Source organism: Lagenorhynchus albirostris, chromosome 11, assembly GCF_949774975.1.
Source record: "Lagenorhynchus albirostris chromosome 11, mLagAlb1.1, whole genome shotgun sequence".
NCBI lineage: Eukaryota > Metazoa > Chordata > Mammalia > Artiodactyla > Delphinidae > Lagenorhynchus > Lagenorhynchus albirostris.
This window is the reverse complement of record NC_083105.1, coordinates 51,881,166-51,895,484: the sequence shown is the minus strand read 5'-3', so window position 1 is coordinate 51,895,484 and position 14,319 is coordinate 51,881,166. Positions and strand designations below refer to the sequence as shown.

The window sequence follows — 14,319 nt, the reverse complement described above, 5'->3', positions numbered from 1 at the left end:
CAAAAACATTGACAATTATTACTAAATTCACAAAAATATCTACAGTGGAGGGGCACCCAGTTCTTCCATTGAGGTGCAGGGTAAAGATACATCTCTTAGGAGATCAGGTAAACTTTGATTTTACTGATAGAATCAGCTGCATCAATTTATTAGTTTTTGCCTTCTCATGACACGTATTAAATCCTCATTCTCTGTTAGGTCTTGCGTCAGGGCATTAGCTGATTTTAATCCAGTACTTGATCTGTCACCGAAGGAAAAAAGTTCACAGCGTTATTAAATCTCAAGTATATGCCAGGTCTTCAGAAAAGTTATTGTCAGAAACTAAACTAAGAAAGCCTTTAAAGGCGCCCAGATCAGGTGGGAAGGTGAGAAGGGCTGGGCATTGTGCCCGGAGTAGGTGAAGGAGGGAGCTCCCGGCCTCGGCCTATTGATGGGCGCTTAGAACCGGCACTATTTCGAGCCGGTGGCTGAATAGGATGCTACAGCTGCCCTCTTTTTGAGTTAATCACGTTCATAAACGTGAAGGTGGCAGCAGCCAGAGCGACCTTCCCCCTCCGGGCTAAAAGCTTCATCCTGATTCGTTCTGGCCACATCCTGCTCCCGGACGCTCTTCAGAGATCGCTCCCGGGCGTAGGCTGGGCTCACCTGCTGCAGGTGTCCCCAGTTATCGAGCGGCGTGGCCGCCGCCCTATCCTCCCAGCCCGGGGCCGAAGGGCGGCGCCGCGCGTACAGACCCGGGGGGAGGTCGGGCGCTTGGGGTATCCGGAGGCCGCTGGCGCTGCGCCCGGCCCAGGACACCCCCGGTGGGGCCGAGGCCGCGCCTCCTCCCGGAACTGGCCGGCGCGGCGTGGCGCCGCGGGAGGAACGGCGGGAGGAGCGGCGGGAGCCATGGAGGTCCTGCCCGCCGGCGGGGGCCGGACGGGGCTCCCGCAGCCTGAGGTGAGGCTGGAGGACGCGGGCCCCAGAGCGCCCCTGGTTGTAAACCTGCGAGGGGCGCCCCCGGCGGAGCGAGCGCGGGGCTCCCGGGACTCCTGGGAAGGCGAGGAGGACCCGGAGTCCGGCGAGCCCCGGGGCAGCTGCACGGCGTCCCTGGTGAGCGGGTTGCTCACCGAGCTGTACAGCTGCACGGAGGAGGAGGAGGCGGCCGGCGGGGGCCGCGGGCCCTGGGGCCGCCGGCCCTGGGGCCGCCAGCGGCGCCGAGACAGCCTCGACAGCTCCACGGAGGCCTCGGGCTCCGACGTGTTCGTGGGCGGCCGCAGCGGCGCCGGCGACTCCCGTGTGCTACAGGAGCTGCAGGAGCGGCCGAGTCAGCGGCACCAGATGCAGTACCTGTGGCAGAAAGGTGAGGACCGGGGGAGGGGGTTCCCGGGAGCTTCCCGGAGCCGCGCCCCCGCTGGGACAGTCCGCGCTCTCCGGCTCACCAGCGCGCACCTGTGCTGATGGGCCGTGCGCCCAGATGTTAAGTTTGGGACGTCTCTTTTGACCTGGCACGGCTGGCCACAGTGTCACGGATTCATGACTGAGTTCTTATTGTACCCCCATCCCTTCTCGAGTTGTCGAGTGAAGCATCAGTTATCGGAATGGTACCAACGGGCCTCCCCCCTCCCCCCGTCCCCCATCCTCCTTGTGTTTGTGGAGGCCCAAGGGGAGAGGCAGTCCAGGTTCTAATTTCACCAGAACAGCTGTTAAGACAGGTTTGGAGTTTCCGATTTGTTTATCTGAAGTTATCTAGAGGGCCCTGGGAGAATAGAGGCGACTCTTGGGGCTGGTTTAAAAAAAAAACAAAATCCACTTTTTAAAAATTTTATTTTACATCCACCTTCCTTGGCCACACCACTGGGAGAGTGTTTAACTAGTGAGGCAGAATAATTCAGTAATGCAGTTTCTAAGCAGAACGTGTGAAATCCATTTTGCAGAACGTCTGGTTTCAAGAAGCTCACTAGGTGGATTTTTTTCCCCCTTGGGTGGAGGATTAGTGGAGGGCCCTAGGGCGTTGTCATTATCACAGCATTTAACTACCAGTACCTTCAGTTGGAGAGGTCGATCCCAAAAGGGCCTTGGCTTTGGGGGGAGAGGCTAATTTGGTTTCTTTTGTTATCAGACTCTGATGCTCTGTCCTAATTGAGATTTTTTTTTTTCCTCAGCTGTTCATAATAGATTTCCTTTCAGGCACTGACACAGTTATTACAGTTGTCTTTTTGTATAGATATATCAAGACCTCAATTTACAAAATGAAGTCAGGTGTGGAAAAACATGCTAAGCCACCATAACGTTTCTTGAGTTAATGTCCTTGTGGTAAATTACCAGGAAAGGGAGGAACAAGACTACTATGGATGGGTCTCCTGTCTCCTATTTGTAAAGTCAGTCCAGCTGGTGCCGGGATGGGGTGGGGTGGGGGTGGGGTGGAACCTAACTAGAAAAGGAATAAATTTCCCTGCTTTCTGAAATCTGTGTAAACAGCTTTCAGCTTCCTCTTTTGGCTTCCTGGTGAGGATTTTTTCCCCAGCTGATTGTTACAAATGGCTTCCACCCCCCCCCCCCACGCCCCGCCTGGGACTTTAGCTGGAGTTGTGCTGTTTAATTTTATACAATTATTTGGCTGTTCTCAGGGTGTTTATGCCAAGAGTTCTGCAGGGTAATAGTTCTTTCAGAATCAATTTTGAAGACTTATGATTTGGCTTTGTGTTTTTTACAAGGTTATTTACTTTTCATTACGGAGAGAATTTTGTGGATTAGTGATTTCCTTTTGGAAGAGGAAATTTGGCAAGCTAAAGTTTAAGGAAGACGTCACAGTACAGCTTTGGAAATACAGATTTCAAATAAGTGACCACTCTACTAATCATTCATAAGACCCGTAAGAGTCAGTTTTGCCCAAGTCTCAGTCTTTCTGCATGGTTAGCTATCTGCTAATCTCTTCTTTCCTTGTGGTTGACCCTATTAGAATGTGCATGATGCCATATTATGATAGTCCTACACACGCAAACACACACATATATCCCTTTTCCTTCATCGATAAACATCATTAGAGTACTAAGGATAAGGAATCAGGTAATGGAAACAGCTGTCTACTTAAATAATTTTACAGCTTATTAGGTTATTTGAATTTTTTCAGGGTCAAAAAAATATCCCTCCTAACATAATATGTAGTTAAGACTCTATAATGTAGGTAACCTGTGTATTAATTTGCTCTTCCCTCTGATATGGATTTTGTTGTAGCACGTATTTAGATATTCAGCATGCGTGGGTTGTTTATTTATGTGAGGCACCAAAATGGTTTCTCAGGAAATCTAGGCACTCTTTTCACTGTTGTCATTAAGGGCGTGAACTTAGGAGTTAGAAAGCTTGAGTTAATATCCTGCCACTGTTCCTTACTAGTTGTGTGACCTTGGGCAAGCTCTTTAACCTCTCTGAGTCTCATTTTCCTCACCTACAAATAGGGATAATAATACTACTACTTCATAGGCAGAGAAAAAAAAATATTATGTCACTTATATGTGGAATCTAAAAAAAAATACAAATAAATTTATTTACAAAACAGTAACAGACACACACAGAAAACAAACTGATGGTTACCAAAGGGGAAAGGGGGTAGGGAGGGATAAATTAAGAGTATGGGATTAACAGATACGCACTACTATATATAAAATAGATAAACAGCAAGGATTTACTCTATAGCACAGGGAACTATATTCAGTATCTTGTAATAACCTATAATGGAAAAGAATCTAAAAATATATATAACTGAACCACTTTGCTGTATACCTGAAACTAATACAATATTGTATTACAATACAATACAATATTACAATTACAATACAATATTGTAAATCAGCTATACTTCAGTAAAAGAAAATGCTACTACTTCATAGGGCTGTAGTGAGAATTATGTAAGTTAATGGGTGTGAGGTGCTCAATAAATGTTAGATATTGTTTTTATTATATACACTGGAATTCCTTAAAGAGGAAATTGTTCAGTTTGTCAGTTGATGATCTCATTTTTCCTCATTTATTGAACACGTGTTAGGAGCTATGGCTGATGCTGTGGGACATAATAAAGATAAAGCAGACCTTATTTCTGTCTTCCAGATATTTATATACCAGCACATGTTGCTGTAAAAGACATTTTCAAGTTCAACTCTGAAGATTTTTCCTACATTGGACAGTACATATCATTCAGAAAATCATAGAGCTCTAGGTATCTGAAGAGTCACCGAAAATGACTCTTTTGTGGAAGGAAAGTGTAATTTGAATATAAGATGATGATATCCCTGTCCCTTTTGTTTCTGTTAATAGAGGGAAAAACTTTAAACATTCGAATTTGCTCTATTTGAAGGAATCTGGGATTGAAGGGTCTCTGGTGTCTTCTTGTTGCTCGATTCCACGTTTAATCATCCTCAGAACCCAACTGTTTTCAATTAACCTAAGTGTGTTCTTACTTCTCATTATATCTCACCACATTTGAACTCAAGGTGAGAGAAATAGCTGGCTGTTTTTTTCTTCCTAACAGTAATTACTTATTCTTACTTTAGTGCTCTTTATATTAATGTTTATAAAGGCTATTCACATCTGTTTTTCAGAATAATCTTGTAGAATTTGAGACTTGGAGCACTGCCTTGCCTGAGATCACACAGATAAGTGGATTGATCCAAAGGCAATTCTTTTTAACTCAAGGTCAAATGCATTTTCCATAATGAGGTCAATCCAGTATGACGGCTGTTAAAGCAACCCTCACCCACTTCTCTGACACAGACCCCGACAGTTCACTTCCTGTGATCTCTGGAATGTTTTTCTTACTTTTGCACACTTCTTTTGTTCTCTTCTGATCCTCTCTAGTTTCTCCAAATCCCTTTCAAAATGAGTAGATCCAAACCCCACACAGGACCCCTAATGAGGGCCTAGCCTGTGCCACGCCAAGTGGAAGGCTTTGCCTGCCTGACAGGTCACAGTATGGTGACTAATGAAGTGCGACATTAGTCATACTAATATGCAGTATGACAAACGAAACTCCCCAATTGTAATGATTATTCATATAGATGTTGTGGTCACTTCTGATTCCCAAGTCTTTTTTCATTTGTAGAAAAACTGCTGTTGAGAATATTAGTTTTATAGATGCGAACTGTCTTTTACTTATCTGTTTGAAGGACATATTTTCTACCATATTTGAAAATGAAATGTTGTACTCAATGTCAAGCTATGGGAAGGCTGTATATTTAAAACAAAACCATTATCACTACATTTATCTATATTAGAAAATGTGGTAATATTACTTTGATCATTTACAAAAGTGAGTGCTTTTAAAAAACATTTGTTATCAGCTGTTAGATTTATCATTGATTTAACAGACTAAAGATTCTTTTTCTGTAAGCTTACCGTCTGAGCACTTTAATGATAGAAAAAAATACATGCCGGGCTTCCCTGGTGGCGCAGTGGTTGAGAGTCCGCCTGCCGATGCAGGGGACACGGGTTCGTTCCCTGGTCTGGTAAGATCCCACATGCCGCGGAGCGGCTGGGCCTGTGAGCCATGGCCACTGAGCCTGCGCTTCCGGAGCCTGTGTTCCGCGAAGGGAGAGGCCACAACAGTGAGAGGCCCACGTACCGAAAAAAAAAAAAAAAAAAAAGCCAATTTTAAGGCAATGAAACAAATTTGAAACCAGAGCTGGATATCATAAGAGTCTTTGCTTACATGTTACAAGTAGCCTCAAGAATAAAATTATCTTACAGTCTTTGCATGGACAGGGCAAGAAATATTAACAGATGAGTGACTTATTTCATCAGAATCTTTCAGCTGAATGTTTACATGTAATCCTGGCTGAGAATACAGGATTACTTGGTTTAAATGGATGTTCCAGAGATTTTTCTCATGATTGGTATCACATTGGAATTTGTATTCCTCTCAGGGTATTTATTGTTCTATTTTCCTTTTTCTTTACTGATAGACACAAATGAACTGAAGATGATCCTTCGAGAGCTAAAGTACAGGATTGGCATTCAGTCGGCGAAATTACTTCGGCAGCTGAAGCAGAAAGATAGGCTTGTGCACAAAGTACAGAGGAACTGCGATGTTGTGACGGCGTGCTTGCAGGCTGTGTCTCAGAAGAGAAGTAAGTGCTGGATTGGGGTAAGCCCTTTTGCCACGTGGGACCGGAATGTTAGTGAAGCCACGTCAGTAGTCATTATGCTTTTGAATATATGTATTGAGAAGTTTTAAATGGAAGTCTATACCTTCAGAACTAAGAACGATGAACAACTCAGACAGCTTCCTGTATTTTTCAGTTAAAATGTATATTACATGTCTGATGTTACAATGTAGTTAGTTTTATTATTATAGATTTGAGGTAGCACTTCACTTTGACAATGGTTATTTTTGCCTGATGCTACATAATGACTAAAATCTTTACTTTTAAAACAGCAGCAAAGAGACACAACCTAAAAGGCATGTCTCTACTTTCTTATGCTGTGTTGCTCTAATAAGTGAATTAAACAATTGATTTAAAAGAAGGAGACTCTTGGAACAGGATCTTACAACTTGCTCTGAAATCCGAAAAGGACAACATAGTTTAACAAATTAAACCTGTCTCGTGGGTAATCCATTCATAAGTAAGAGATGCATGGTTTATTAACTGAGTTAAAAACAAAATATTAACTTACTAATCCATGTTAGATACTGGATATAAAAGCTTGTGAATTGATTTTTTAATTCTCCATGCAAGAGTTTTATGTTTTATTCTGCTAATGTTTCCCTATTTTTGTTTTTTATTTTTTATTAACATGCAGCGTGGCAGAACAGGTATGGTAAACAGAGGCACGATAATGTGTTTTGACAGAATGCCCGTGGCAGCTTTTTAGGTGCATGTGAAAGGTGCCTTTTCTTTTTCCTTTACCCTGTCACATTTTGTATGTAAAGTGACACTTACTAGAGTTTTTTTTTTTTTAATTCCAAATGAAGATGTGTCTGTTTTCATAAAACAATTTTTAGGGCTTGATTAGCTTCAGATAATAAAATTAATGACTTAAATTCCATTCTTACGTTTGTTATTAAAAGAAAATACTGTTTGCTTCCTCTCCTTTTATTATATCACTGTTATCCCCAAATTATTATTATGCTGTTTACTGAGGAAGGTTTCAACCTAATGTGTATTAAACGGAATACTTCTTATTGTTATAATGATGTAATAGTCCATACAAGAAGCAGGAATATAATTGAGTAGACTGGTTTTGAATAGGGTTTTCTGCAGAGCCAGACACTTGTCTGAAATAGGTAGAGAAGGAGGGTAGAGATATATAGATATACGTGTACATATATAGATATACATGTATAGCATATAGTACATGTATATCTATATATGTGTATGTATACAAAAAGTTGTCGTGTGTTATAAGTATTTGATATTTTTCCATGGATTCTGGTTGATTTCACTAGCGTCCAGTAAAAATGGTATTATTTTCCCTTTTTATTTTGAAATGTTTTGATTTTTCTCTTCTCAACTGTGTTTTCATCTTCCCATTATTATTGTTTGTACCAGAAGTTAAAAGCACCAAGTGGTCAATGCATGGATTTGGATGTGTGGGAAAGTATAAGGGGGGGCGTTGGAGCCAGTGTCAGGAGACAGAGAGGAATGTCAGGCTAGCACAGGATCACAGGCTGGTAAGTACCAGAGACTGATAATCGTTTAGAGTTTCACTTTGCTTGACTGATGAAAGGACTGGCTTTTATGTCTTTTTAGAAAAATGTGTCCACACGCCCCCAATTTAATTTGTGGATTTGTGGGTGCAGCATTCCTATGTATTTTAGATTTTTGTCTCTTTAAGTCCAGAGTTTTGCATGTCAGAGAATATGGGGGTTAATGGCTCCTTTCCTTGGATTTCAGTTTTCACCTGGGTAATAAGACTCTATTAAATGGAACAGAATTTTTTGTTGAATTAAGAAATAACAGTGTATTAGAATTATCATTCTCATCATGTGATAAAGTATTATGATGTAGACATTGTTAGAAATTTGACTAAATGGTTATTTATCCATTTGAGAACTCCAGAGGTTAGATTTTAAAAAAATTAATTAATTAATTTTTGGCTGCATTGGGTCTTCGTTGTTGCGCGTGGGCTTTCTGTAGTTGTGGCGAGCTGGGGCTACTCTTCGATGCGGTGCACGGGCTTCTCATTTTCTTGGCTTCTCTTGTTGCAGAGCACGGGCTCTAGGCACGTGGGCTTCAGCAGTTGTGGCACATGGGCTCAGTAGTTGTGGCTCGCGGGCTCTAGCACGCAGGCTCAGTAGTTGTGGCACGGGCTTAGTTGCTCCACGGCATGTGAGACCTTCCCGGACCAGGTCTCGAACCCGTGTCCCCTGCATTGGCAGGCGGATTCTTACCCACTGCACCACCAGAGAAGCCCCAGAGGTTAGATGTTTAGTGACTAAATGCCTGATTCCAGTACTTACCCATTTGTCCTCTTTCCTCAGTCAACTAAGAACAAATATGTTTAATTAGATTAGTCACTGAACTTTCAGTTTAGTAGTGACTGTCAGTGATGCATTGCAATACAGCATACGTGTTGAATTGTTTGCATTTAATGTGCAAAAGTTAGATAACCCCTGTTTTCCCCTCCATATGGATTCAGTGCTTATGATTCTTTCTATAAGTGACTTTTTCCCTTTTATAACACGCTGTAGAATTAAACAATTTTTCTTACATATACATGAAATATTTTTATTGTTGTTAGGTTTACAAAAACAGGGTCATATTATAGAATTAAACAATTTTAATCTTTTATTAAAATGGATTATTTCCTGTTGATACCCCGAAGGGGATATATTAATTTTGAAATAAGACTCACAAGTGGATGATGATTCAGAAAGTGTGAACCAAAATGACTAGATCATTTCTATTTCTAACACAGGTGATGTAACTGCTTAGACTTTCTGATTTTCTACACCAAGCCTTACGGCAGAATCCCTTTATTTTCAAACGGGTGAGAATAAGAGCAGGATCAATATTTGCCTTATAGCAGAGCAGATTTTTCCCGTAAATTTTACCGTTTATCTAAGGGTAACCATAGTATAACCACTTCAATATTAATCTTAAAATGAATAATAAGAATAGTATCAGCAGCTGCTCTTCACTAAGTGTGTGCTTTATGCGAAAGTGTTGGTTTTATCTCTCATAGCAATTCCCAAAGTATATTGTCTTTAGGCACATTTTATTGGGAAATGGAGATTCAGAAAGTTGAGGTAATTTGCCTAGTGGTTGAGAAGGAATTTGAAGATAGGTATCTCAAAACTTCACTCTTTAGACCGTAAACATAAGAGGGGTCTGCTTTTTCTTAGCAATTAGATTGATACTTCTCTAATACTGGATTACTGTTGGAGCAATAAGAAATTTGTAACATACGAAGGCTATAATACAGAGTTTCAGGTTTATTAGAATATACTGCTTTAGCGCAGTTGGCCCGTGAAGTAAATATCTTTTCTTGGCCATCTGGATTATGGAACAAATGTAGTGTGGTGTGCAGGAAAATCTACCCAAAGGCATTAAGATGATGGGAAGAATAAGGTGAATATTTGGCCGGGAGTTTGATTCTGATGATAAGATTTTTAAGTAGTTTGCTTATCCCGTGGTGTAACTATTTTTCCTGAAAACAGAAGGGAGGCCATCTTAATGATCAGCGTTGCCTAGTTCTACAGTTTTCTGCATTGGTATATTAAATGTTTGTTCTGCTGGTTGAGTTTGTGAAAGGTGTTATAGATCAAGTGATTGATCTAGATGATTCCAATCTAGTGGTGATTGGAAAACTGTGAAAAGAGAAAAGCATGAAAAAAACGTGAATGTAAATGGAAGTATTATCTTTATTTTAGTCTGGTCTCTAAGTACAGGAATTTTAGGCAGCTTATAGACTCATTTTATTAATGTGTTCACCCTGGCATCCTGATAATGTAATTAAATCTTGCTATCATAAATGCCTGGTAGAGACTGATACTTTTGTCAAACAGTGAGTGGCCTTTGTTCTTCTTTTTCTATGGGTCTCTTCTCTACAGTAGTACCTTGTCCTCTGCGGCAGAAGAAGGAATTTGTGTGATGCTGAGTTTGGTATCACTGGCATTCAACATTTTCCACTAAGAAACAATTCTCATTGTTTTTTAAAAAATTATAAAAAGTAATGCACCTAACCAGCCATCTACTCCTAGGTATTTACCCAAGAGAATTGGAGATGTATATCCCCACAAAAATGGGTACATGAATGTTCATAGCAGTTTTTTTTTTATAATAGCCAAAAAATGGTAACAACCTGAATGTCTGTCAATGGATGAATGGATAAACAAATGTGATACATCCATATGATGGAATATTATTCAGCCATAAACAGGAATGAAGTTACTAATTCATGTTACAACATGGATGACCCTTGAAAACATGATGCTAAGCACAAAAGTCCACATACTGTATGATTCTATTTGAAATGTTCAGAATAGACAAATCCATAGAAACAGAAAGTAAATTAGTCATTGCCAGGGCTTGCGGGTAGGGAGAATAGGAAATGACTGCTAATGGCATGGGTTTCTTGCTGGGGTGATGAAAATGTTGTGCTGTCAGATAGTGGTGATGTGCACAATTCTGTGAATGTACTAAAAGTCACTAAATTGTACAGTTTAAAAGGGTGAATTTTATGGTATGTGAATAATATCTCAACAAAAAATGTTAAAATATAATAGTAAGGAAACTTTGGAAAATACAGAAGTGTAAAAAGAAGAGGAAAAACCATTTTCTAAAGACAGTCTCTTAATGTTTTTGAATTTTTATTCAAGTGGTTTTTTAATATGAAGTTTTTCCAAAGTCGGTGTACTGTATAATATTTCTGTATCCTGCCTTTTTCATGTAACATATTATAAGCTGGTGCCATTGGCATAAATTATCATAAACATAATTTTGAATGATTAATGCACTACTTTTCAGTCTACCATTTTATTTTGTCACCACATTGTAATAGTGACGAATCTCCTTTCAGTTGTGAGTACAGAAACACAACTCAAACTGATTTAAGCAATAAAGGAAGTTGATGGGCTTACATAATTAAAAGTCCAAGGATGTGCCTTCAGGTGTAGCTACATCAGGTAAATACAGGCGCTCAGAGAGTATCTTTAAGAATATGACTTCATCTCTTAGCTGTGCTTTCCTCTGTATTGGACAACACCAAAATGGCCAACAGCAGCTCCGAATCAGCAAGCGTACCAGAAAGAACATCTTTTTCCGTAGCTCCAGAAAGTCCCATAATTTACTTTCCTTGACCTAGTTGGGTCACGTGCTTACTAAGACTCAACCCTTTTTTAAATGTATGTAAGAAGGGGTTAAGGTGATAAGTGCCATGGGGAAAAAAAAACCAACAGGAAAAGGCAGATTTGGAGTGGCCAACAATTGGTGTTTGTGTTGTCCTTTAAATTTTAACTCTTCTAGTGAGTGTTTTAGTGGCTGCGTGATTTTCATTTTCATTTTGCTGATTACTAACGTGGTTCAGCACCTCTTCATGTGTTTACTGACTAATTGTCTCCTAAGAAAAGGATTGTCTCCTTTTTCTTATAGATTTGTAGGAATTCTTTATGTATTCTGAATATGAGTCTTTGTCAGATACATGTGATGCAAATACCTTCTCCCACTTTTTTGGCTTGCATTTTCACTCTCTTAAGAGTGTCATCTAGAGGGCATCTATGAACATTCCATTGGGAGTCATCCTTTCCTATCAGGCATCTCACCTGCGGCTTTGTGTGTTTGGTCAGACTTCTGGCATGTTTCGTTTCCTGTTGTTTAGTAAAGGTGCTGTTCCTGGGATGTACTAAACCAGGTGATTTTTCTTTTTTTTGATTTTTTCCTTTTGATTTAATATACTGAGAAAGAAATGGGGCTGTTAAGATCAATTTTAGGAGTGGTGTGTGTATTAAATAGTTATTCATTCTGGAACACAAGGACAGGATTGTAATAAAAGGAGATGGAACAGTTTTTTAAAAAAAGAGTGTCATTTGATGAACAAGAATTCTTAGTTTTTATTTAGTCCAATTTACTAGTCTTTTAGCTTCTTGCAGGGCCAGCTTCACGGGCATGTGATCTGTGCAGTCACTTGGGGCCCATGCTCATCAGGGCCCTACAATTGGTTTAATGCTCTGCTGTTGCTTTTCTTAGTGATTTTTGAACAAGGGGTCCCACAGGTTAGGTAACCAGTCCTGCCTTTATAGCTGGTGCTTTCTGTTCTCCCATTATATTTTCAGGAAGCTTTATTGTTTGGTTTTCAGATCAAAAGCCACCTAAAATTGATTCATTTTGTTCACATGAAATGAGAAAGGAGTCAAATTTCATTTTTGTCCAGAAAAAAAAAATTCATTTTTGTCCATGTGGACATCTAATTGACTCAGCACGGTTTATCAGAGACCATCCTTTTACCACTGCTCTGTGGTGAGATTTTTATATAAATTTCTATATGTGTGTGGGTCTATTTGGGGTCTCTTATCCTATTTTATTGTTTTATTTGTCTATCCTTGAGCCAATGCAACACTGTCTTAATTACTGCACTGTTTTGGTTTTTTTTTTTTTTTTTTTTTTTTTTTTGCGGTACGCGGGCCGCTCACTGTTGTGGCCTCTCCCGTGGCGGAGCACAGGCCCCGGACGCGCAGGCTCAGCGGCCGTGGCTCACGGGCCTAGCCGCTCCGCGGCATGTGGGATCTTCCCGGACCGGGGCACGAACCTGTGTCCCCTGCATCGGCAGGCGGACTCTCAACCACTGCGCCACCAGGGAAGCCCTAATTACTGCACTTTATAATAACTCTTACTCTCTGATAGTGTAGGTTCTTACATCTTGTTCTTCTTCAGGACTGTTTTGCTTATTATTGGCTTTTAGGGGAGAATTGACAACTTTACAATGTTGGGTCCTCCAATCCATAACTATGGTATTTAAAATTATTATTCAAATTTATTTGAATAATATTTTACAGTTTTCTATGCAGAGGTCTTACATATCTTTTACTATATTTATTCTTAGGTAATTGAGTTTTCTTGATGCTATTTTAAATTGGTATCTTTTAAGAAATTCATTTTCTATTTGTTTCTAGTACATAGAAGTATGATTGTTATCTGCATATTGGTACTATATCCAGTAATCTTACTTTTCCTTTTCTTGATTCTAATAATTTATCTGTAAAATCATTTGTTTTTTCTAAGTATATAATCTTTATCATCTGTGAATACTGTCAGTTTTATGGATTTCTTTACCATCCTTTCGTTTATTTTTCTCGTCTTATGTACTGGCTAGGACCTCCGGTTTAATCTTGAATAGAAGTAGTGAAAATAAGATGAGAATTTTTGTCTCGTGTACAACCTCAGAAGGAAAGTTTTCTTTTTATCATTTCACCATTAAGTACAATGTTTGCTGAAAGTTTTCTGTAGAAATCCTTTATCAAATTAAGAAAATTCTCTTGTTCAATTTGCTAAGATGCTGAATTTTATCACATACTTTATTGCTATATTGAGATAATATGTTGAATTTTATATTTTTGTTGAATTTTAAAACAACTTTGTGTTCTTGAAAAAAATCCTACCTAGGTCATTATATATATTTATATATGTATATATATATATACACACACACACCTATAATATACACACGAATATATACACATATATACACACACACAATATGTATATGTACATACATATATACATTGCTAGATTTGATTTGCTAATATTTTGTTTATGATTTTTTATGGCTATGTTCATGAGTGAGATTAGCTTATAATTTCCCTTTCTTGTAATGCTCTTGTCAAGTTTTGGGAGTCTCATAAAAGAAGTTACAGAGTACCCTCTTTTTCCATTCTTTGGAAGAGATTGTATAAGACTGGAATTATTTCTTTCATAAAAGTTTGGTAGAATTTACTGGTAAAATATTTGGGCCTGAAGTTTCCTTCATAGGAAGGTTTTAAATTATGACAACTTAAAAAATTATAGGATTATTTGTATTTTCTATTTCTTTTTATATCAGCTTTGGTAAATTACATACAATTTGCCCATTTCACGTAAACTTTCACATTTATAGGCATAAAAATTTTAAGAATATTTTTTTGGTTCCTTTAGTGTTCCACAATATTAAAACAATATCACTGATTTAAATAGAAATTCACTTACTATTTAAGATATCTATTATAGAATGCATCACCATAAAGAAGAGTATTCTAATACATGTATATATATTAAAAATAAGCAAAATCTATGTATGATATCTACCTATGAAGATTGAGTAATAAATATTACTGGCACGTTAGAAGCCCTTGTGTGTTCCTCCCTGGCTGAA

The 14,319-nt window shown here is 39.2% G+C and overlaps 1 protein-coding gene across 1 annotated transcript in view; it reads left to right on the top strand.

Moving 5' to 3' along the window:
* Positions 1-888: 888 nt before the first annotated feature.
* The window catches only part of TBC1D30 (TBC1 domain family member 30), an 86,740-nt gene continuing 73,309 nt past the window's right edge, over positions 889-14,319 (top strand). The window contains exons 1-2 of the mRNA XM_060165559.1: positions 889-1,342; positions 5,937-6,101. Of these exons, the coding sequence (XP_060021542.1) occupies positions 889-1,342; positions 5,937-6,101 (619 nt within the window). The remainder of the gene's footprint in view (positions 1,343-5,936; positions 6,102-14,319) is intronic.